We start from the raw sequence: 25,359 nt of genomic DNA, 5'->3' as shown, positions 1-25,359 counted from the left end.
TCCTTTTCTGTATCTGCTGTCACAATTGTCATGGAAATGTTTCACTAGATGGGACATACACGGATAGCTCTAAATAAATGTGAGTGCAAGTCATCATTGCAAACGCAAGTAGATTGTCCATTTGTAGCCTTTTCACTTACTAAAAGTACACATTGCCATAGATCCTTGGTTAAAGCAACCCTTTTACACAGACTATGAGTGCTCGTAGTATGTTGAATAGAACTGAACAATGAAGTGAGCTCTGCATAATTGGAAACTTCATGCAGTATCTGTCATATAGGGAATTCTCTGCTCATCGTCCCCTTTCAAAACTTCTTTTATCCTTTTTTTAATCAAATGTATTTCATTCATACTGTGAAACTTTATTTTGTAGTTGAAGTTGCCTCTGCATTTAAACATCCTTTCAGCATCAGGCCTTGCCAACCTGCGCTCTCATTCTGATCCCGCCTCGCCCACTGAGTTTAGTACTTTAGAACTAAATTTGTGACCTAAAAACAAAAACTCCAGTTCGGCATTCCTCTTAACTGATTCACTTTATGCTACTTTGCACTTTGACCTCCTTAAGCAATAGACTATTTTTTTTTTAACTGGATGCATTGTTTGAACTGGAGCTCTGACTTCGAAAAAGCATATTTGATAGTGCAGAGGCTTTAAAGACAATGAAAACATTGGATGCCATAGAAAAACAACAAATGTTCTAGTTTAGGCCTCAAGTATTCCGTTCTCTGACACTAACCTATCTTTGTCTGCCACAATTGCAGTTTGGAACGTCACATGCAGACTCATCATGGCCATCACAAGCCATTCCGCTGCAAACTCTGCCCATTTAAGTCATCCTACAATAGTCGTCTGAAGACTCATGTCCTGAAAGCACATCCTGGTAAGTACCTTTGAATAAAATTACACTTCTTGATCCTGCTTTGTGTTTCTTTGTGGTTAGCCAGTCATACTTTTGTGTTTGTGCCACTTCCTGCATTTGAATGTCCTCTGAATTGCTGGAGCCAGTTTGGAAATGAAACCATCTAATGATGGCGTTAGACTTAGCAGTGGCTTTCTGGTGAGACTGAGAAATCTTGTGGAGGAAGTATAGGCAAACCTAGTAAACCTTTTTTTTCCCTTATATGTATGTTCCATAATCTTACTTTTCAATGTGTTTTATTTTTTTTTATTTTTTATTTTTAGAATTTAGATCATACGAATGTATGTCCAGTGGCTTTTATTTACACCATCTTTTGGAATTGCAAGCATAATTGCCAAAATACTTGCAAATTCTGTACCAGCAAATACGCATCAAGGAACTAACTGTAAGTTGCATAGTGCTGGCGTGGCAGAATTGTCAGGCCTGGAGTTAATGATTCCGGCTCATAATTCCACCCCTGTAACTGTGCAGTTTTAAATTATTCTTCCCAGAATGGGAACTAACATGTGGACCTGAGTATAGTGTTGGGAACTTAACATATGGATCTGAGTATAGTGGGTGAAGAGCATCATATAGATTCCCTGTCCAGGCCAAATAATGGGCCTTCTTCCACTTCCATTAGCCATCTGCTTTCAGCAGGTGGTAAATGGGAATGGGCAGATTCCTGTGGGTGAGTCGGAGGGTGTCTGGAGCAGGGGAGACTACCGGGCTACCCTGATGCTGTTGAGGGGGGGGGGGTCAAGTGGGGCTGGCCAGCACTTGAGCTTGCAGCTTGGACCTGAACCCACACTCAGTTTTACTGCCAACATTATATCAAAATCAGGCTCAGCGTTCCCACAGCGTCCTAAGTAGAGAACAGAGGGGCAGTTGTAATCAGGTACAGCTATATCCCTACAAAGGAATACCGCTCTGTCCAACCTGTAACTGGGCCATTAAAAGAAGGAATTAAGGCAGTTATTACACATTTAATATAGCTATTTTCTCACATTAAGTTCATGTATGTGCTTTTGAAGAACAAAGTAACTGAAATGCTGCAAAGCTAAAATGTAAAAGTTATTGTTTCATTGTGGTTTATTATTGTTTCACGAAGCAGCCTGTGCAGTCTAAATACGTATAGGATATAACTGTATGTTCGATGGCATCTGTCGCTGTAGATACGCATGTTTTGCAATAGCTCGCCATCTGGTGTTGGGCCGGAGTGTTACAAGTTGTTTTTCTTCGAAGAAGTCTTTCGAGTCACGGGACCGAGTGACTCCTCCTTTTGTCTCCATTGCGCATGGGCGTCGACTCCATCTTCGATTGTTTTTTTTCCGCCATCGGGTTCGGACGTGTTCCTGTCGCTCCGAGTTTCGGAACGGAAAATTAGCTAATTTCGGAAGATTTTCGTCGGTATTGTTGCGTTCGGGATCGGCGTACTTAGATTCAACACCGCATCGAAGAGCTCTGGTGCCCTTCAGGGTAGTTTTTCGATCCCCCGTCGGGGCCTGGTCGGCCCGACCGCGTGCTGAAGAACGCCGATGGAACGGACCCCGTTCCGTTTCTGCCCCAAATGCCACAATAAATACCCCTATACAGACCAACACTTGGTCTGTAACCTGTGCCTGTCACCTGAGCACAGTGAAGACACCTGTGAGGCCTGTCGTGCGTTCCGGTCCCGAAAGACACTCCGAGACCGTCGAGCCAGAAGACTTCAGATGGCGTCCGCGCCGACAGCCCACCGAGAGTTCAAGGAGCAGGAAGAGGAAGGTACCTTCTCGATCCAAGAATCGGACTCCGAAGGATTCGACGATACACAAACCGTGAGTAAGACGTCTAAAACTACACAGAGGAAAATTTACAAGGCCCAGGGGACGCCACTGCCATCAGGCCATGGCTCCACCCATAAATTCGGTGACCGACCGTCGGCACCGAAAAAGGCCCAAACAGTGCCGAGATCGTCCGACTCCGGTCGAGACACCGGCACGCAGCCTTCTCGGGACCGAGAAAGTGCTGGAGACAAGCCTCGACACCGAGATGCCGGTGTGGACACGGCTCGACGCCGAGACAGCGGCACCGAAGAAGATCGACGCCGAGAGGTTTCGGCCCCGAAAAAGAAAAAAGTCACCTCAGAGCCGAAAAAACACGCAGACAGGGTTTCGGTGCCGAAACAAACTGCAAGCGACCCAGCTTCAGGCTCTTATACAGAAGAGCACTCGCTAACCTCCCAAATGCAAAAGCATAGGTTTGAGGAAGAGCTACAATCAACTGATGTGGACCATACGCAAAAGCGTATCTTCATACAGCAGGGGACAGGAAAAATAAGCACCCTTCCCCCCATTAGAAGAAAGAGAAGGTTGGAGTTCCAAACTGAACAGACACCACAACCAAAAGTGGTGAAAAGAGTTACCCCACCACCCTCTCCTCCGCCCGTGATTAACGTCTCACCAGCACGAACTCCATCACACTCCCCAGCTCACACCACCATAAGCCAGGGTGACCAAGATCAAGACGCATGGGACCTATACGACGCCCCAGTGTCAGATAACAGTCCGGAGGCATACCCTACGAAGCCATCTCCACCAGAAGACAGCACCGCGTATTCTCAAGTGGTGGCTAGAGCAGCACAATTTCACAACGTAAGCCTCCACTCAGAACAGGTCGAGGATGATTTTTTATTCAACACACTCTCCTCCACCCACAGCTCATACCAAAGCCTGCCTATGCTCCCTGGTATGCTCCGGCACGCAAAAGAAATCTTTAAGGAGCCGGTCAAAAGTAGGGCAATCACACCAAGGGTGGAAAAAAAGTATAAGGCGCCTCCTACAGACCCGGTTTTCATCACTACACAGCTGCCACCAGACTCTGTCGTTGTAGGAGCAGCTAGGAAAAGGGCCAACTCTCACACATCTGGAGATGCACCACCCCCAGATAAAGAAAGCCGCAAGTTCGATGCAGCTGGTAAAAGAGTCGCAGCACAAGCTGCAAACCAGTGGCGGATCGCGAACTCCCAGGCACTACTTGCGCGCTATGACAGAGCCCACTGGGACGAGATGCAACATCTCATTGAACATCTGCCCAAGGACTTACAAAATAGGGCAAAACAAGTGGTTGAGGAGGGACAGACCATTTCCAACAACCAGATCCGCTCCTCCATGGACGCTGCAGATACAGCTGCACGGACAATTAATACATCTGTAACTATCAGAAGGCATGCATGGCTCCGAACGTCTGGATTTAAACCAGAGATTCAACAAGCAGTTCTCAATATGCCTTTTAATGAAAAAGAACTGTTCGGTCCAGAAGTGGACACAGCGATTAAAAAACTCAAAAAAGATACGGACACTGCCAAAGCCATGGGCGCACTCTACTCCCCGCAGAGCAGAGGGAATTACAGCACATTCCGTAAAACACCCTTTCGAGGGGGGTTTCGGGGTCAGAGCACACAAGCCAGCACCTCACAAGCAACACCGTCCAGTTACCAGGGACAGTATAGAGGAGGTTTTAGGGGACAATATAGAGGAGGGCAATTCCCTAGAAATAGAGGAAGATTTCAGAGCCCCAAAACCCCTACTACTAAACAGTGACTCACATGTCACTCACCCCCTCCACACAACACCAGTGGGGGGAAGAATAAGTCATTATTACAAAGCATGGGAGGAAATCACTACAGACACTTGGGTTCTAGCAATTATCCAACATGGTTATTGCATAGAATTTCTACAATTCCCTCCAAACATACCACCAAAAGCACAATATTTGACAACACACCATTCCAATCTCCTGGAGATAGAAGTGCAGGCACTATTGCAAAAGAATGCAATCGAATTAGTGCCAAACACACAAATAAACACAGGAGTTTACTCACTGTACTTTCTGATACCAAAGAAGGACAAAACGCTGAGACCAATCCTAGACCTCAGAGTAGTGAACACTTTCATCAAATCAGACCACTTTCACATGGTCACACTACAAGAAGTATTGCCATTGCTAAAACTACACGACTACATGGCAACTTTACACCTCAAGGATGCTTATTTCCATATACCAATACACCCATCGCACAGGAAATACCTAAGGTTTGTATTCAAGGGAATACATTACCAATTCAAGGTACTGCCTTTCGGATTAACAACCGCACCAAGAGTCTTTACCAAATGTCTAGCGGTAGTCGCTGCACACATAAGAAGGCAGCAAATACATGTGTTCCCATATCTAGACGACTGGCTAATCAAGGCCCATTCGTTAATACAGTGCTCAAATCACACAAATCATATCATACAAACCCTCTTCAAACTAGGGTTCACCGTCAATTTCACAAAATCCAAAATTCTGCCGCGCAAGGTACAACAATACCTGGGAGCCATAATAGACACATCAAAAGGAGTAGCCACTCCAAGTCCACAAAGAATTCGAAATTTCAACACCATCATACAACGCATGTATCCAACACAAAGGATACACGCAAAGATGGTACTACAACTCCTAGGCATGATGTCTTCATGCATAGCCATTGTCCCAAACGCAAGACTGCACATGAGGCCCTTACAACAGTGCCTAGCATCACAATGGTCGCAAGCACAGGGTCACCTTCTAGATCTGGTGTTAATAGACCGCCAAACTTACCTCTCACTTCTGTGGTGGAACAACATAAATTTAAACAAAGGGCGGCCTTTCCAAGACCCAGTGCCACAATACGTAATAACAACAGATGCTTCCATGACAGGGTGGGGAGCACACCTCGATCAACACAGCATACAAGGACAATGGAACATACATCAAACAAAACTGCATATAAATCACCTAGAACTTCTAGCAGTTTTTCAAGCACTAAAAGCTTTCCAACCAATAATAGTTCACAAATACATCCTCGTCAAAACAGACAACATGACAACAATGTATTATCTAAACAAGCAAGGGGGGACGCACTCCACGCAGTTAAGCCTGCTAGCACAAAAGATTTGGCGTTGGGCAATTCACAACCAAATTCGCCTAATAGCACAATTTATACCAGGGATCCAAAATCAACTCGCAGACAATCTCTCTCGAGATCACCAACAGGTCCACGAATGGGAAATTCACCCCCAAATTCTGAACACTTATTTCAAACTCTGGGGAACACCTCAGATAGACTTGTTTGCGACAAGGGAGAACGCAAAATGCCAAAACTTCGCATCCAGATACCCACACAAACAGTCCCAAGGCAATGCCCTATGGATGAACTGGTCAGGGATATTTGCTTACGCTTTTCCTCCTCTCCCTCTCCTTCCTTACCTGGTAAACAAACTCAGTCAAAACAAACTCAAACTCATATTGATAGCACCAACTTGGGCAAGGCAACCCTGGTACACAACGCTGCTAGACCTATCAGTAGTACCCTGCATCAAATTGCCCAACAGGCCAGATCTGTTGACACAGCACAACCAAAAGATCAGACACCCAGATCCAGCATCGCTGAATCTAGCAATCTGGCTCCTGAAATCCTAGAATTCGGGCACTTACAACTTACCCAAGAATGTATGGAAGTCATAAAACAAGCCAGAAGGCCATCCACCAGGCACTGCTATGCAAGTAAATGGAAGAGGTTTGTTTGCTACTGCCATATTAATCAAATACAACCATTACACACAACTCCAGAACATGTAGTGGGTTACTTGCTTCACTTACAAAAATCTAACCTGGCCTTCTCTTCCATTAAAATACACCTTGCAGCAATATCTGCATACCTGCAGACTACCTATTCAACTTCCCTATATAAGATACCAGTCATTAAAGCATTCATGGAGGGCCTTAGGAGAATTATACCACCAAGAACACCACCTGTTCCTTCATGGAACCTAAATGTTGTCCTAACTAGACTTATGGGTCCACCTTTTGAACCCATGCACTCCTGCGACATACAGTTCCTAACCTGGAAGGTGGCATTTCTCATCGCCATTACTTCCCTAAGAAGAGTAAGCGAGATTCAGGCGTTTACAATACAGGAACCTTTTATACAACTACACAAGAATAAGGTCGTCCTAAGGACCAATCCTAAATTTTTGCCAAAGGTTATTTCACCGTTCCATCTAAATCAAACGGTGGAACTTCCAGTGTTCTTTCCACAGCCAGATACCGTAGCTGAAAGGGCACTACATACATTAGATGTCAAAAGAGCATTGATGTATTACATTGACAGAACAAAAAACATCAGAAAGACTAAACAACTATTTATTGCATTTCAAAAACCTCATGCAGGAAACCCAATATCAAAACAAGGTATAGCCAGATGGATAGTTAAATGCATCCAAATCTGCTACCTTAAAGCTAAACGACAGCTGCCCATTACACCAAGGGCACACTCAACCAGAAAGAAGGGTGCTACCATGGCCTTTCTAGGAAACATCCCAATGCAAGAAATATGTAAGGCAGCCACATGGTCTACGCCTCACACATTCACCAAGCACTACTGTGTAGACGTGTTATCCGCACAACAAGCCACAGTAGGTCAAGCCGTATTAAGAACATTATTTCAGACTACTTCCACTCCTACAGGCTGATCCACCGCTTTTGGGGAGATAACTGCTTACTAGTCTATGCAAAACATGCGTATCTACAGCGACAGATGCCATCGAACTGAAAATGTCACTTACCCAGTGTACATCTGTTCGTGGCATCAGTCGCAGTAGATTCGCATGTGCCCACCCGCCTCCCCGGGAGCCTGTAGCAGTTTGGAAGTTACCTTCAATTATTTATATATGTATCATCTCAACCTTAAATAGGTGTATACTTAGTCACTCCATTGCATGGGCACTATTACTACAATTCAACTCCTACCTCACCCTCTGCGGGGAAAAACAATCGAAGATGGAGTCGACGCCCATGCGCAATGGAGACAAAAGGAGGAGTCACTCGGTCCCGTGACTCGAAAGACTTCTTCGAAGAAAAACAACTTGTAACACTCCGGCCCAACACCAGATGGCGAGCTATTGCAAAACATGCGAATCTACTGCGACTGATGCCACGAACAGATGTACACTGGGTAAGTGACATTTTCATTTTTGGGCAAATGAATTGTACAGTCCTATACTAAATATCATACATTTTTTTGGGCCACTGTGATCAGTGTTTTTTCTTCCATTAAGGTGAACATGCCTACAAATGCTCCTTGTGCTCCTTCTCCACTATGACAATAAGCCAACTGAAGGAACATTCCCTGAAAATACATGGGAAAGCACTGACGCTTCCCAGGCTACGTTCTTTTCATCAGACGTCCTCCAGCAGCCACCAGTCCCCATTCCATGATGAAGCAGATGATGAGAAATGTGAAGGTACAGCGCAATTAAAAGCCTAATATTCTGTCTGAATTGTTGTGTAGTTATTGACATTTGTATTGTCACAGTAATAATTAATGCCCTTTTATTAGTAGTTGGTTAATTTGGGAACATGTATTTACATTATATGGGAACAAAATAAGCGTATATAAAGTCCCCACAATGCTGCCCTTGCCAGAACTATTTAATTCTTATTTTAAAGTACACCTTGAAAGCCCTTCAGTGAGGAGGGTGTAGGACTTTCCATCTTCCTTCTTATTTGTTTAATCTTTCTTTATTAGGCCTTTAATGCAGAACAGAGGGTAAGGGGTACAGGGAGAGAGAGCATGATATCTGCAATAAACACTGCAAAACAGGTACATCATGTGGGGTTCAGTACGCGCAGGGGCTTGGCGGAGACAACATCAGGACTTAATCACGCTGTTGCAGTGCTGCCCATGGTGGCCAGCAGTGAGGGGGCTAGTCGGAGTGGGGAAACATGAGGAAGGGAAAGCAGGGGGGATAGTGAGGAGTGGTGAGGGGATGCACAAGCCCACAGGCCTGTGGGAGGAGGACTGGATAGAGAAGAGAAGGAGGAGGCAGAGCAAGAGGGCTAGTGGTGAAAGAGGAAGGGGGCGGAGAACAGGACTTGGAGGAAGGTGAGTGCCCATGAGGGCCAGGGTGAGGCCACTGGGTCAAGGATAGCAGGCAATGAAGTATCTAGTCCTCCCACCATGGGCTGGTAATACCTATCGCCCACCATCCCGGAGAAAAGGTGCCCAAGTGAGGAGAAAGGTCTTGGCTTTGTCCTGTGGGCTATAGCTGACCCGCTCATATGAGGCTGTCTGGTACATGGCCGGGATCCATTTGTCGTGGGAGCAGGATATTGGTGAGTGCCAGTGGTGGAGGGCGGAGGACCCAGTTCTTTGCTGTGGCAAGTGCCATATGAAGTAGGCGGCTCTCAAAATGTGGGATGATCAGAAAGTCCAAGTGTCATGCAGTAGAATTAAAGTACGGGGCAGGGGTGTTGACTGGGATGGTCTCACTGAGGGGTGGACCGTGGGGCATTCATAGAGTATATGAACCAGGTCACAGCAATCACTAACACAGCGCCAACAGTCCGCATGCGGCAGCAGGCCTGCTGCCTGCAATTTCGCCGTTGTCCAGTGCAAGTCATGCAGGGACTTAAAGAGGCAGAACTTCAGCCATGATCCAGTGCCTCAATGAGTTCCACTCAGTCCTCCAGCTCATATTCTGTTTCATGTCAGGTTTGCCACCTGATGCAGAGACTGTTCAGTAGGGGTAAGGAGAATGGATAGTGACCCAAAAGGCTGAAGAAGCCAGACACCCACTGGCCCCCCCCACCCGGGAAACACCCACACTCTGAGGAAAGAAACCACATGCGAAGGCTGGAGTTAGCCCATATAGACGCATGTTTATGGAGGTGAGTGTCCAACTTTAAGAGGCAGTGAGCCCTCTGCCATGATTTGGACATCGTCTGGAGCATCGAGTTCTTGGAGCCCAAGGCAGGTACAGTACTTTTGTATAGGGAGTATAGCTTCCGCAGGCATTCCAGCAGTGTTCGTTCCATCGTCTCCCACAGCGGTGGAATGGCATCCTGGGGAACATGTAGGTGAGCTGTGCCAAGTGAAGGGCAGAGGCATAATTTTAGACCTGGTGGAGACCCAGGTCTCCACATGAACGATGATCCATGAGTTAGCCACTGGCCACCATCCTGACTGCCTGCACCCTGCCCCAAAGCGATAGGCTGAAGTGGGCCCACTTTTCAAAGTCAAGTTTCATGCACGCCTTCAGGGGATAGATTTTGTCTGCCCTTAGTTGATGCAGACCCCAAGTATTTTAGGTGCAAGGACTTCCACTGGAAAGAGTAATCAGAGACAGCGGCTCGGATGGCCACCCAAGTCATTGGCAGTGCCTCTCTTTTGTCCCAGTGGATCTGGAATCCTGAGAGTGCCGCAAAGTCAGAGATTACTTTAAAGAGGGCCAGGAGGGATCAGGATAGGTCCAAGAGTGTAAGTGGGACGTCGTTAGCATAGAGATGGATGGTGAACGTCCCCCCCCCAGGGATTGAGATGCTGGTCAGTTGTGTAGATTGGTGAAGAAAGGCCGCAAGAGGCTTCATGGCGAGAAGGAACATGAGGGGTTACAGTGGACAACCTTGCCGGGTCCCCCGACAAACTGGGAACAGATCCAAGAGGAAGCCCCTACAGTTGACCTGGGCAAAGGGTGAGTCATATAGCCACCAGACCTTAGTTATGAAGTCCTCTCCCAGGCCAAATTTCTGGAGCATCGTAAACAGGTATTCCCACTTGACAGCCAGGGAGAGGGCAAGCACATCTTCATGCATGTCCTTGGCTGACCACAAGCTGCGAGCAAGAATGTGGAGGTGGTTCCTGGAGGAGCGCCCGGGGATGAACCCCACCTGTGTGTGATGGATCAGAGAGGGGATCACGGTCCAAAGGTGGGCTGCTAATACCCTAGCAAGGATCTTAATGTCCCTATTGAGCAGGGAAATGGCCCTGTAGCTCCTACAAAGTAGGGGGCCTTTTCCGGATTTGGGGAGAACCTCAATGACAGCTATTTTTTAGATGGAAACGAGAGAGCCCCTCCATCCGGCCTCTCTGAAGGCCTCAAAGAGGCAGTCTACCACTATCTCACCATCCATTTATAAAACTCTGCAGGGAAGCTGTCTTCCCCGGGGGCTTTGTTATATGGGAGCCTAGACATGGCCTGCGCTATTTCTGTTTTAGTGATTTCCACCTGGAGCAGGTTTCTGCCTGACTTGTTGAGGAAAGGGAGGCACACTTTGCCACAGAAGGCCTCCAGGCTGGCAGGGTCATCCTCAACCTCTACCTCTGGGGTACACAGGGCCCAGTGGAAGGCCGCAAATTTGTTCACAACATCCTTTGGCCAGTTGAGGATAGTGCCATCTGCAGATTTGATGGCGAGCATCGCCTCTTGCTCATGCAGTTGAGCTGCCAGTAGCCTCCCTGCCTTCTCGTCTTTTTATAATGTTGTCCCTTCAACTGCTGTAGCGCGTTTTTGGCCATAAAGGTTTATAGTGCATTAACGTCCATGTGAGCTGTCTCCAGACGGCGCCGGAGTCTGGTCAAGGAGTTGGCAGTGTAGAGGCATGTGAGAGGGACACAACGTCATCTTCAGGGACTTTGTTGTGTCGCTTTCTGGGAGTTGACGAGGGCAGCATTTATCATCAGCTGACCTCAGATGGTTGCTTTGACGGCTGCCCGCAGGGACCGAGAGGAGATGATAGATCCCTTATGTGCTAGGTACTTGGAGCTGTGGGACCGCAATTGAGATGTACCCTGGTGGGGTATGATAGCATGAGATGTTGCGGTGCCAGGGTTTTTTGTCTGGAGAAGATAACCCCAGGTCTAGGGAGAGGGTTGTTGCAGTGTGGTCCGAAATTGCGCATCCAATGAACCATGTCTCCTGGTAGAGGTCGACTACTGGCTGGGAGACCAGGAAATAATCTAAACAGGAGTGGGTGCTGTGCACCGCTGCTAAAAAAAAGATGTACTTTTGGTCCCCAGGGTGCCACAGGCGCCAAAGATCCACAAGGCCATGCTCTGGTATGGTATCCCCCGGGGGGGGGCCTGATTCGCATTGTTGCCTATGTCCAGTGGACCGGTGTGATCGAGGACTGCATCTCAGGCTAGGTTCCAGTCCCCCACCCTAATGAGCCAGTGAGTGGACCTGAGTTCCGTGAGGAGGTGGTTGACTCTTAGGAAAAGCTGGTGCTTGGGTCCAGATGGTGTGTACAGCAACCCAACGCAGAGTGTCCTCTCGCCGATACGGAGTTTGACAAAAGCATAGCGGCCATCTGGATCAGTCCAGGTCTTGAGGATAGTAAAGAGCAAAGACTTGTGTAAGAGAATCTCTATGCCACATTTTCTAGGCTGCCCAAGTCCTTGTCTCTCGGCTTTCATGTCTGGGCAGCTACTATGGACTAACTTCCCCACCCAGTCACGTCACACATGAAGTTAAATCTCATGCTAATCAGTTGAAATATTTCAACACAGCTACTCAACATTTCAGATGATCAGCATGAGATTTAACTTGTATCTAAATGCAGTGATCGAAATTAAATATTTATTTTAGCTGTGCTCTTCTAATGTTGCCAGTGCACACATGACCCCTGTCCAGATATGTGAAAGACATATGTACATGTGTGTCCATGTCTATCCCGCTAGGGTATTTTTAAGTTTAAGGCTGATGGCCATCATGTTTGTAAATCCATCATCATTCAGATGAAGTAAATCTTGATCAAGACTGACAGCAACAAAGTGCTGAGTGATGCACATAGGTGCACTATCTAATTTCTTGGTATAAGTTTCCAAAGGCATCGGCATTGTGCAATATTAAAATGATATGACTCAAAGTACCAGTATGTTGAAGGTCCCTTGCTGCTGTCATCCATGCTGCCCACATATGTTTTGTCAACACCACTTGCATCTCCAGAATCACGATGGATTGGATACTCTGTTGAATGAGCCCTATAAGACCACGGTCTACTACCTGAGACATTGTTCCTATGCTTCGTACCTGCCTATGTTTTCTCATTCACCTATCAGCATAAATGTAGTTATTCCTGAATGTCTTGCTCAAAGCAGTTGGCTAGACTCCAAAGAATACAATACTTTGTTAAATATCATCAGCCCAACCCCTTAAATCAGTCTAAGGCCCTAGCTCTCAACACTTCTCTCTTGCTCGGCTATGTTTGCTTGAATGGCAGCTGTAGGTAGGTACTGATTCTTAACTGCTCTTCTCACATACACTTCACTAATGCTGGCCAATCCTATATTCTCATGACAACCTCATAGACCAATCCTTTGTTCTCTAGATCATCCAGTTATTGACCCCTCAACTCAAACTTAATTATGTCATTTCAAATGTTGAAATGATGTTATCAATGGTATTATATAACATGTTGTTAGAAATGGGGTTTCTGGTTGGCTAGGGTATGCACCTAAGCCAGGCAGACCCCACCCACCCACTCTAGTCAGGGCGAGGGAGTTACACACCGAAGGTAACCCCTGCTCAACCCCTTGGTAGCTTGGCACGAGCAGTCAGGATTATCCCAGAGGCAATGTGTAAAGTGATTACGCAACACATGTGATGCAATAAATGCACGACAAAGGAAACCCAACATTCAGTTATATAGAAATAAACTGTATTGCATAAAACATCATTAGACCAAAAACAGCATGTATCAATAATACCCTGCTAGACCAGTAATTGTCATAACATCATACAGGTAACTCGTACTCTGCAAAAGTCAGCAATAGTCAGATAAACACAGAAGTTACTGGTATTCTGCAACACAAGCAGTAGTCAGGTTGTCATTACCACCAAAAATGCACATGTCAAAGTGAACACAAGACAAAAACATTCCCCACGTAGTAAGTCCTCAGCATCACCAACATGGATGCACATAGCATGAAAACATTCCAAATAGCAGATGTTTATCCCCCCAAAAAAGGCACGTATTATGAAAGCATGCCAGGATCACAGCATTACTGCGTAAAGGTAGCAATACCTGTGCTACTACCTGAAGCAGCACAACATGTAGGATGATGTCAGGGCAGAGAACAACATGTAGAAATCATGGGGGCAAAAATGCTGTGGGGAAATGTCACACAAACATTGCCAACAATCACCTTCCATCCTAAGTTCGCAGCACCTTGTCGCACCACTTATCCGGTCTAAGGTAGCAAACTCATCCAGCGAGGGAGCTCCGGCACTCCTATTCTCATGAGGGCGGTTCCTCCTTTGTAACCAAGATTGTGACCTCGCTGTCCACGCGGTTGGTCGCAGTACAGAGAATAACCCTGCCTTGCCCAGGGCCCCTGCACCAAATGAACCTCCACTGAACGAGGAAGAATGCAAGATCTCCATTGACCAGACCAGGGTCCTCCGCTGAGATTCCCCTCCCGATCTGCCAACATGCAGAAACAATGGAAAGGAGCCTCTTGGACCGACGCCGGCTTTCGCGGGGAGACCCTACTTGGTCCTCCTCACTGTCAGGAAAATGCCTCTCTGCAGCCGCACCGAAAGAGCATCTGTCCGCGCTAGCTCCTCCCCTCCTAGTCACCTCTCCCACGTAAGAATGTTGGACGGGGGTCCACACCGGGTGACACGGGTGCTTTTTTGCGCCGAAGTGTGACAAAGAAAAGCACTCTTCACAAGCTTAGGAAATACAGAATGCAGCGCTATTCACATGCTCTGAAACCAGTAAAATGCAGCACTCTCCAGGCGCTTTTAGAAAAGCAATAGGTAGCGCTCCTGATTGGCCAGCACCCTTCACATGCTGGGGTCGATAGAACGCTCTTCAAGCACATAACAGGGGACAAGAGGCACTCCACTGGTGTCCATCAAAGGAGGATGCATCCAAAATTCCCAGGAATTCAGGAGAGACCTGGGGGCACACCATCCAGCCCCTGGAGACAACAAAGGGGGCACAAGGCTGCAGGGCCGAAGCAAACAGGCCAGCTTAAGGGTTCACAGGCAGTGGCAGTCCCTCTCAGTGACCTAGCAGGTCACAGGCAGCACAACAGCAGGGCAGTCACAAGGCGGTTCCTGGTGAGTCCTTCCAGCAGCATCCAGTGTCCAGTTCAGCCCATTAGTGTCTAAAAATGCAGCCCCAACAAAAGAGGGAGAAGGGGATCCAACAGGTACTAACTGGTTCCAAGAGGGTCCCCTTTCTCCTACAGCACTGGCTTCTAGCATCAGTAGGGCGCTAAATAAGCCCTTTTTTTGAGGCCAGGGCACAGCCTTAATGAATGCAAGTGTGCCTGCCTCTCCAAGCCCAGGAAGACTCTTCAGTATGCAGATGCACTCTTTTGACACCTCCATTCTCTCTGTGTACAGACTGTCTGAAAGGTATGGACAAAGGCCAGCTGTCACTCTGCTCCAGAAGTGGCTTGGAGATAAGCTGCAAAATACCAGAGTCGTAAGCACAGAGAAATGCCCACTTTCTGAAAGTGGCATTTCTATAATGGTAATACAAACTCCACCTTCACCAGTAAGCAGCATTTCTCATTACCATTACAACCATACCAAACATGCCTATGCTACCCCTCAAAAATTAGACAATGCCACCTACAGATATGTTGGGGCACTTCCAATGCAATCCTATGAGAGAGGCGGCACTCACAGTAGTGAGGAACCAAATAGGCGGTTTCTCATTACCAGGACATGCCACACAACCAGGCACATGTCATGCCTTTTACCTACAGAGCACCCTACCCTATGGTTAACTAGGGCCTACCTTAGGGGTGACTTGTATGTAGTAAAAAGGAGCTCCGGGCCCGACAAGTAAATTTAGATGCCAGGTCCCCGTGGCAGTAAACTGCACACGTAGGCCCTGCAGTGGCAGGCCTGAGACCAGTTTGAAAGGCTACTTCAGTGGGTGGCGCAAGGTGCACTGCAGGCCCACTAGTAGCATTTAATTTACAGGCCCTGGGTATAGGGATACCATTGTACAAGGGACTTACAGGTTCATTGAATGTGCCAATTAGGTGTACACCAATCATACCAAATTTAGAAGGGAGAGCACATGCACTTTAGCACTGATTGGCAGTGATAAAGTGCTCAGAGTCCTAGAGCCAACAAAAAAGAGGTCAGACAGAATACGAGGAGGAAGGGAAAAAGTTTGGGGGTGACCCTGTAAAAAAGATCATGTCCAACACATGTCATGCGTGATTTAATATGTGGGGTAATTAGCTCTGCCTGGTGAGGGCCCGAGTTATAGTTACCTTAGGGCACCGGTTATTATTACTTGAAATAACTATAACTGATAAATTTAATTTCTTTTTAGTTCAAAACATTAACACTGAAATTTTCACCTCACTATACCGTTACTTTAACCTTTGTTTTTTGAGTGAATTTCTAAGTTTTTTTTAATGTAAAGTAAGATATAATTACAATTCCTAGCTAAATGTCACTGTAACTGTTGTGTTTTCCAGTAAATGTTCTTTTTTTTTTTTTACCGTAAAGCAATATTTCCATGAAGTTTTGTGAAGATTAATCAAACGGTGCCAAAGTTGTTAGCTGACAAAAACAAAAGAAATAAACATTCCTAGAGAACCACAGACATAACTATAACAACCCAGTAGGATATATATATATATATGTGTGTGTATATATATATATATATATATATATTTTGCATGTAATATGGCCCTCCAACATTGCCATCAGTTGTTGACATCTAGTCACATTAACCACCAGACGGAAAGCCAAGTCGTTTGTCAATGTCTTGACAATCCTGACTTGGCATTATAAGACCCTGTTACACATGTTGCCCATTATGTATTTTTAATATTACATATTTATTTTGGGGTAGCTAGTGCAAATAAGCTATTCCCTTGAAAGTCTAAGAATGGGCTGTGATTAGAATTAAAATGTTTGATCAAACAACAGACAATGGTGCAGGGCAGTGGATTTGTAGAGCGTTTATCACATATCTTGAATTTATGACATTTGCAAGATAATTTCACCATTAATGTTGTTTTCAGCTTAAATGAATAAAAATAAAACTGGTAGACAATGTGTTGAAAAATATAAGTAACTTTGCTGTGTAATACTAGAGGCCCTGACAATGGTAAATGCTCTGTAGAGTGATGTTGGAACTATCATCTTGATGATGAAACTTCTATACCTGTATTTCACCGGTAAATGTGAAGTATTTCCTATCTATAGGGTATAATATGCTATTTATTACAGTTACTGAGTGTGGGTAAGGGCTGTGTCTTATGAGAGGCGAAACTTTAGAGGGTTGTGATGCCCCTCCCTCAACAGTGGTAAGAAACACCATATTCAGGGTCGTAACACAAGCCCCTACAGCTCTTATGGCACAGGGGACCCTCCCCTTCAAAGGATCCCTCAACCTTTAAGAGGGGGCCCATTCAGGCCAAAGTTAATGATTATCTAAGAGATATGGGAGACAGAGGGACCCCTACTTACATTCTGCTGGTGGGCTCCATCCTTTTGTGCTATACCACTGCCCATATTACATTTCCAGCATCTGCATACATAGTTTATGCCATTGCATTTATTTCAGAGTTGCTAGTTTTAAATAAGATATTCCACCAAAAACCAGGATGCAAGTGGTTAAAAACAGGCAGTAAGAAAAAATCACATTGGAAAGGCTCTGTGAGTATTTGGAGAATTATTTAGTGTATTAATTAATTGTAATATGCAGTAATTGAGGCTGTAAACCGTGTTCGCTCTACTGTGGTAATAAACTGCAGGTTGACCGTTGCACTAATAAATATGTGTATGTACAGTTGCAATAAATAATGTGGTATTGAGTCTTATTTACTTTTGCTGACTTTTTGTATCTATGCAAGTGTACAGCGGGGGTTGCCTGCAAGGCAATCCCCCAACCCCTAACCACCCGCCCTACTCTGCACACAGTCCTTTGGCCGTGCACGGCGGGAGTTGGCTGAAGCCTGCCTCTTTGTCAGTGAGAATATGTGCAAGAGGGTGTATCTGGAGGTGAGAGTGGCTGTGAGAGTCTCTGTGGGGGTGTGACAGTGCGTGCATCAGTGTTTTAGTGGGTGCGTCAGTGTATGCGTAGGTCTGTGATTGGGTAGATGAGGATGTCAGTGGGTCTATGAGTGAGTGTGTGAGTCTGAGTGGGACACTTAGTGCGTGCACGAGTATCTGAGTGGGTCTGTGAGTGGGTGCGAGAGCGTCTGACTGGGCCTGAGTGGGTGCACAAGGATCTGTGATTGGGTGCGAGAGGGTCTGAGTGGGTGTGTGAGTGGGAGAAAGTGAGTGAGGGGGGAGAGAGAGAGTTTTTTAGGCTTTGATGGATTACATACTTAGAATGAGATATTTCTGGACAAATTGAAAAGAAAAATGTATTTGTCAATTAAAAAGAGTGAGATCACCTTTCAGTATAAGCCTTAAACATTTGAATAAAAAAAAATTAAAGAAGGGAAGTGATTTATGAAGGAAAAGTGCCATCTTTCTAACATAGTTACCCCCACTTACTACCTGATGACTGTGTTTAGACTGTAGTTCACCGGGATCCTGCTAATCAGGTACCCAGTGTCTGTGTTCTCTCCTCTAATTTGGTTGCTGGTGAACGTTTTACACCTGCAATGGGTATACTGGTGCACCTATGTAAGTCCATAGTATATGGTACTTAAGTACGCAGGGCATTGGTACAACAGGTGTCACCCATGGGCTGCAGCATGTATTGTGCCACCCACCCATGGTAGCCAATGCAAACTGTCTGCAGGCCTGCCATTGCAGCCTGCGTGAAATGGTGCAAGAACCCTTTCACCACAGATGTAAGGCTTGCTTTATATCCTGGTCACTTACACACTGTAACTCAACTCTCTGGTAGGCCCTTCAGCCTAAGGGCAGGGTGCAAGTGTGAGGGTACCTCTGCATGAGCAGGGTGCCCCTACATACACCAGACCCCATTTCCTGGACTCTGTAAGAGTGGGGAAGCCATAATAAGGTATGTAGTGGACACTGGTCAACACAAGTGGTCCAGCTACATATGGCTTCTCCGAACCTAGGCATGTATACAGATTCCAGTGTTAGTTGCATGATATCATATATTCTCGGGGTTCCTTAGAGGATCTCCTAGTTCTGCCAGTGCAGCCTTACAAGGTCTAGCTGCCAGCCCATGCTGCTGCTGACCCTAGACATTGTTCTGCTGTCCTGCTGGTGAGCCTGGCTGAGGCAGGAGAGGCAGGCCAAAGGATTTTCTACAAGGGAGAGGTGTACTTCCTACCCCTGTGTATTAGGTGTCTAAGGGCTGGGGTGGGTTGGCCTCTGAGTGCCACCAGACTGCTTTGAAAGGCACCCTCAGTTCCTGCTCTGGCGTGAAACTGCACAAAGCACAGGGGAATGACCATCCCCCCCTCCAGCTTCTACCTTAGGGAGCTGCACAGAGCTCTGTCAGGTGGCCACTTGACTCTGCCATCTTGGAAACAAGATGAGCAGAGGCCCCTGGGAGCATCTGAGTGGTTAGGCCAGATGGATGACTTCCTTGAATACCTCGATAGATGGATTGCTTAAGTGAGTGACCAACCGCCTTTTAGGGTAACTTTGGGCTCCCCGTGGGTGGGTCCGCAGATTAATCGAGCAAGTTTCTCCAAGGAACTGTCTGCAAGACATCTTCTACTCCTGCCATTTGGAACCGCTGCTGGTCTGCTTTGGAACCGAAACACTTCTGCTTCTGGTGGGAAGGCTCCCATTGTAACATTGTTTCTCCAGATCTTGCAAGAATTCTGCAACATCCAAGGGTGTGCATCCTCCAGGGTCATAAGTAATCTGTTTGCATTTGAAGCACGAAGGAATCTCCCTTGGAGTGAAAGAGTCAGTCCCCTGCACCCACAGGCACCTCAAGACAATGTCGACCTGCTGGTGGGGTCTGCTGTTCCACAAACATCAAAAGGCTCTGCTTCACAGGTGGTGAGTCTGTGGCTTCCTCTGGGTCCTACTTGCCTTCTGACCAACGTGGGAGACTGTGGGTCCCTGCTACTGTCACTGGACTGGAACCCCTGTTCACCACTACTGTTGCACTTGCCAAGGCCTGTTGACTCTTCCTCCAGGAGATCTTTAGGCGCCAAGACTCCCCAGCCTCCAGCACTCTGCAACTCGAAGATCAGCCCCTGTCCTGCAAGTCATGTGAACTGGTACATCTGTTTTGTTGTGCTGGTGAGGCCTCATTGCGACTCCCTGTGTCCATCGCCTGCGGGGCACCCAGGGGGCTTCAACGACTTTTGCTGGCCTTCCCTCATGCTGACAGCCAGCCCTGACTCCCCCCTCAATGGTAGAGTCTCCTGGAGCCTGGTGGTCCCCAAAAACCTCAAATACCTTTTCAGCTCCTGCTTGTATTTGCCGGTGCTTGTTGGTGATATGGCTGATCACTGACCCTCCTACCATCTGGTGACTGTTGAGGGACAGCTTGTAGATGACTCCTGCGATCTTCTGCAGCTCCTGGTCCCTGCAGCTGGAATTTCTCCTCCACTGACTTGCAAGAACGTCACCTCTAGGAGGGTATGCATTGCTTCCTGCACCACATGGGCACCTGCAAGGGACTCTGTCCTCTTCCTTTTCAGGGCTCCCCCTTCTGAAATCAGTCCTTGGGTTCCACCGGCCGTGTCCATGGGTCATGACAGCAGCTGGACAATCTGAGGCTTCCACTGACTTCAGAAAAAGTCCCTTCTAACCCTCTGCACCAGGTCCCCTGGTGTAGGTACTCCTGTCTTCTGGGTATCCTCTGATGGGGGCGCTCTCCAACCTTTCTCTTGTCTGTTGGTTTCCTCGGGGTCCACTATGAAGGGTCCTGAATTACACAAACTCCAACCATTACTCCCTGTGTTAGCCTATGGGATGACTAGGTGGGTAACTACCTTGCACCTGGACCTGGTCACTGGAGACAGTTACTGTACTTACCTCTGGTGTTTCTGTCTACCCATAGCAAACTACCACAATTGCCTTGGATGGGCTCACTTTTTTGCATTCTACTTTCTTATAAATATATCGTCTATGGCTTGGCCCCCCTTAGGGTCCTGTATATTTTATGCTATTTCTGTTGGTTATTTTGTATGTATATATTGTTTGTAAATATCTCCAAAGATGGGTATACCAATGCTAGTCTAGTAGTAGTGCTGTAATTAAGAATCCTTTATTTTTGCAACACTTGTGTGGTTCTTTCTTGTGAGTGAGTTACTGCCTTACTACTGTGCTATTGCAAGTGCTTTACGTTCCTCCTGGATAAGCTTCAGCTGCTTGCCTCAGCTTCCCCTAGAGGGCTTTTGCTATCTGGACACCTATTCACTATCAGGGTTGCCTGGACTCAGTATAGAGTAATACAACATAGGTGTGCACCATAAACTGAGCCTGCCTCCTACAATGATCACAGCCATGCGTGGAGTAGAACCCTCAACCATCAGTGTGAGGGTCTGAAACCTTGACCATTAGATCAATGTTATATAAATATATATATATATATGTGTGTTCGATGGCATGTGTAGCTGCAGATACACATGCTGTGCATTATCCTGCCATCTAGTGTAGGGCTCGGAGTGTTACAAGTTGTTTTTCTTTGAAGAAGTCTTTTCGAGTCACAGGACCGAGTGACTCCTCCCTTTCGGCTCCATTGCGCATGGGCGTCAACTCCATCTTAGATTGTTTTCTTTCCGCCATCGGGTTCGGACGTGTTCCTCTTCGCTCTGTAATTCGAATCGGGGAAACTTAGAAAATCATCTAAATTCGTCAGCATTGTTTGCATTCGGGACCGGTTTAGTATCATCACATCGGCACCGACAACAAGACCGCTTCGGCGGCCCTTCGGGTCTTCGGCACTTAATCAAGGCCTGGTCGGCCCGACCACACCCGTCGACAATGAACTAATGGACTGGACCCCTTTCCGTTTCTGTCCGAAGTGCCACGCCAAGTATCCTTACACAGACCAGCATCGGGTCTGTAACCTGTGTTTATCGCCCGAACACAGAGAGGATACTTGTGAGGCCTGCAGAACGTTTCGATCCAAGAAGACCTTAAGAGATCGTCGCGCAAGGCTGTTACAGATGGCGTCGAAACAGTCACAACATCTCGACGCCGAGGAAGAAGAGATGCGGATATCCATCCAGGGTTCGGACTCGGATGAATCCGACGGGGATCGACCACCGACGGCGGCACAAAAAGTGAGTACACCTGCCCCGTCCCACACCCAAGGTCAGGTCAAGAAACAAAATTCCTCGGGGACGCCACTGCCGGAAGGCCATGGCTCAACCCACAGAAAAGACGGTGACCAAGTAACATCGGCACCGGAAAAGAGCCGAAACCGACAATCTCCATCGGGGTTTCGATACCGAAAAAAACGTCTTCGGAGCCGAAAAAGGCGTCCTACACGGAAGAGCAGGGGCTCTCTCTATTGCTCAAAGAAAAGCACAGATTTGAGCAGGAACTGGATTTCGAAGAGTATGATCAAACTCAGCAAAGGCTAGAAATCCAGAAACATACAGGGAAGATACAAACTATCCCTCGGCTCAAGTCCAAAAGAAAACTGACTTTTCACGAGACTGAGATGCAACCAAAGGCCAAAGTGGTTAGAGAAAGGTCACCAACCCCACAATTCTCACCACAAACGTCCCCACTTCAATCACCACAGTTGTCACCAGTGGGTACACCAATGGCACAGTCACCCACACATACTGGGATGACTCAAGACGATGCGGAACCCTGGGATCTATACGACCCACCAGTTTCGGACAATAGTCCAGAGTGTTATCCGACAAAACCTTCGCCGCCAGAGGACAGTACGTCCTACATGCAGGTACTGGCCAGAGCAGCAACATTTCACAATATAACAATGCACTCAGAACCAGTGGAAGACGACTTCCTGTTTAACACTCTGGCATCCACGCATGCATTGTATCAAAGCCTGCCAATGTTACCGGGCATGCTTAAACATGCACAGCAGATTTTCCAAGAACCAGTGAAAGGGAGAGCAATCACGCAAAGGGTCGAGAAGAAATATAAACCACCCCGTCAGACCCTGTGTTTATTACACAACAGCTCCCTCCGGACTAAGTGGTTGTGGGGGCTGCAAGAAAACGGGCTAATTCGCAGTCATCAGGGGATGCGCCACCCCCTGATAAGGAAAGTCATAAATTTGACGCAGCTGGGAAAAGAGTGGCATCGCAAGCAGCCAATCAGTGGCGAATTGCCAACTCACAAGCCCTCCTTGCCCGCTACGACCGAGCACACTGGGACGAGATGCAAGACATCATCCAGCACCTCCCCAAAGAGCATCAAAAACGTGCCCAACAAGTGGTTGAAGAGGGACAGGCCATATCGAACAACCAGATCCGCTCTGCAATAGTCTCTGCTGATACAGCGGCACGAACTGTAAATACAGCAGTAACAATTAGAAGGCATGCATGGCTGCTAAGTTCTGGGTTTAAACCAGAGATACAGTAAGCGGTATTGAATATGCCGTTTAATCAACATCAACTATTCGGCCCGGAAGTGGATACCGCAATAGAAAAAATTAAAAAGGACACGGACACGGCCAAAGCCAGGGGCGCGCTCTACTCCTCTCAATACAGGGGAACATTTAGGAAACCACAGTTTAGGGGAGGGTTTAGACAGCAACCCTCAGAACCATCCACCTCCCAAACAAAACCCCCTTACCAATCTCAGTACCAGAGAGGGGGGGTTTCGTGGTTACTACAGAGGACAGTTCCCAAGAGGAAGAGGGAAATTCCAACCTGCCAAGCAGTGACTTCAATGTCACACTTCCCCGACACATATCACCAGTGGGCGGGGAGATTAACAAAATACCACCACAATTGGACACACATTACCACAGACACGTGGGATCTATCAATTATCCAGCATGGTTACTGCATAGAGTTCACAAGATTCCCTCCAGATGTTCCCCCAAGAACGCACAGAATGTCAATACAACACTTAGACCTATTACAAATAGAAGTCCAAGCACTACTAGCAAAAGAAGCCATAGAACTGGTACCTTATCACCAGAGAGGAACAGGGGTTTACTCCCTGTATTTCCTCATCCCAAAGCAAGACAAAACGTTAAGGCCTATTTTAGATCTCAGAACACTGAATCTCTTCATCAAATCAGATCATTTCCACATGGTAACACTACAGGATGTAGTCCCTTTACTAAAACAAGGGGAATACATGACAACACTGGATCTAAAGGATGCGTATTTTCACATACCCATCCATCCATCTCACAGGAAATACCTCAGGTTTGTAATACAAGGCAAACATTACAAATTCAAAGTGTTGCCATTCGGAATAACAATGGCCCCCAGGGTATTTACAAAATGCCTAGCTGTAGTAGCAGCTCAGATAAGGAGAAATCACATGCACGTATTCCCGTATCTAGACGATTGGCTAATAAAAGCCAACACTCAACAACGTCAAAATCACACGCAATATGTAATAGATACTCTGCACAAACTAGGGTTTTCTATAAATTACCAAAAATCACATTTACAACCATCCCAAATACAACAATACTTGGGAGCAACACTCAACACACAAAGAGCAATTGCCACTCCAAGTCCACAAAGAGTCCAGTCGTTTCAAAATATAAAATCAAGCATGCAATCAAACCAACAATACACAGTCAGGTTTGTGATGAAACTACTAGGCATGATGTCCTCATGCATAGCTATTGTCCCAAACGCAACACTACACATGCGGCCCTTACAACAGTGCCTAGCAAAACAATGGACGCAGGCACAGGGTCAGCTCCAAGATCTAGTGTTGATAGACCACCAAACACACTCTTCGCTTCAGTGGTGGAACCCTGTAAATTTAAACAAAGGGTGGCCTTTTCAAGACCCAGTACCTCACGCCATTATCACAACAGACGCCTCCATGATTGGGTGGGGAGCACACCTCAACAATCACAGCATACAAGGTCAATGGGACAGTCACCAAAAACAACTTCACATAAATCATTTAGAACTGCTAGCAGTCTTTCTAGCACTAAAAGCCTTTCAGCCACTTCTAGCCCACAAACATATCCTTGTCAAGACAGACAACATGACAACATTGTATTATTTAAACAAACAGGGGGGGACGCACTCGTCACAACTGTGTATCCTAGCGCAAAAAAATTGGCACTGGGCAATTCACAACAACATTCGCTGATAGCACAATATATACCAGGCATTCACAATCAGCTAGCCGACAATCTCAGTCGAGATCACCAAAAGTCTCACGAATGGGAAATACATCCCCAAATTCTAAAAGATCACTTCTACCGCTGGGGGACACCAAACATAGATCTGTTTGCAACAAAAGAAAACGCAAAATGCCAAAACTTCGCGTCCAGATACCCACACCCTCAGTCCAAGGGCAATGCTCTATGGGTCAGCTGGTCAGGGATATTTGCTTACGCTTTTCCCCCTCTCCCGCTCATTCCTTTTCTGGTCAACAAACTGAGTCAAAACAAACTCAAACTAATACTCATAGCACCAACGTGGGCTTGCCAACCGTGGTACACCACACTGTTGGACTTCTCGGTAGTACCGCACATCAAACTACCAAACAGACCAGATCTGTTAACACAACACAAACAACAGATCAGGCACCCGAATCCAGCATCGCTCAACC

The 25,359-nt window shown here is 46.7% G+C and overlaps 1 protein-coding gene across 5 annotated transcripts in view; it reads left to right on the top strand.

Moving 5' to 3' along the window:
* ZNF462 (zinc finger protein 462) overlaps nt 1-25,359 on the top strand; it is a 217,461-nt gene that overhangs the window by 110,704 nt on the left and 81,398 nt on the right. For all 5 annotated transcript variants that reach the window (XM_069239957.1, XM_069239970.1, XM_069239948.1 and 2 more), the window contains 2 exons: nt 762-880; nt 8,020-8,205. In XM_069239957.1, coding sequence (XP_069096058.1) covers nt 762-880; nt 8,020-8,205 — 305 coding nt within the window. The remainder of the gene's footprint in view (nt 1-761; nt 881-8,019; nt 8,206-25,359) is intronic.

This window comes from Pleurodeles waltl, chromosome 1_2 (genome assembly GCF_031143425.1).
Source record: "Pleurodeles waltl isolate 20211129_DDA chromosome 1_2, aPleWal1.hap1.20221129, whole genome shotgun sequence".
Taxonomy (NCBI): domain Eukaryota; kingdom Metazoa; phylum Chordata; class Amphibia; order Caudata; family Salamandridae; genus Pleurodeles; species Pleurodeles waltl.
This window is presented reverse-complemented; position numbering and strand designations above follow the sequence as displayed.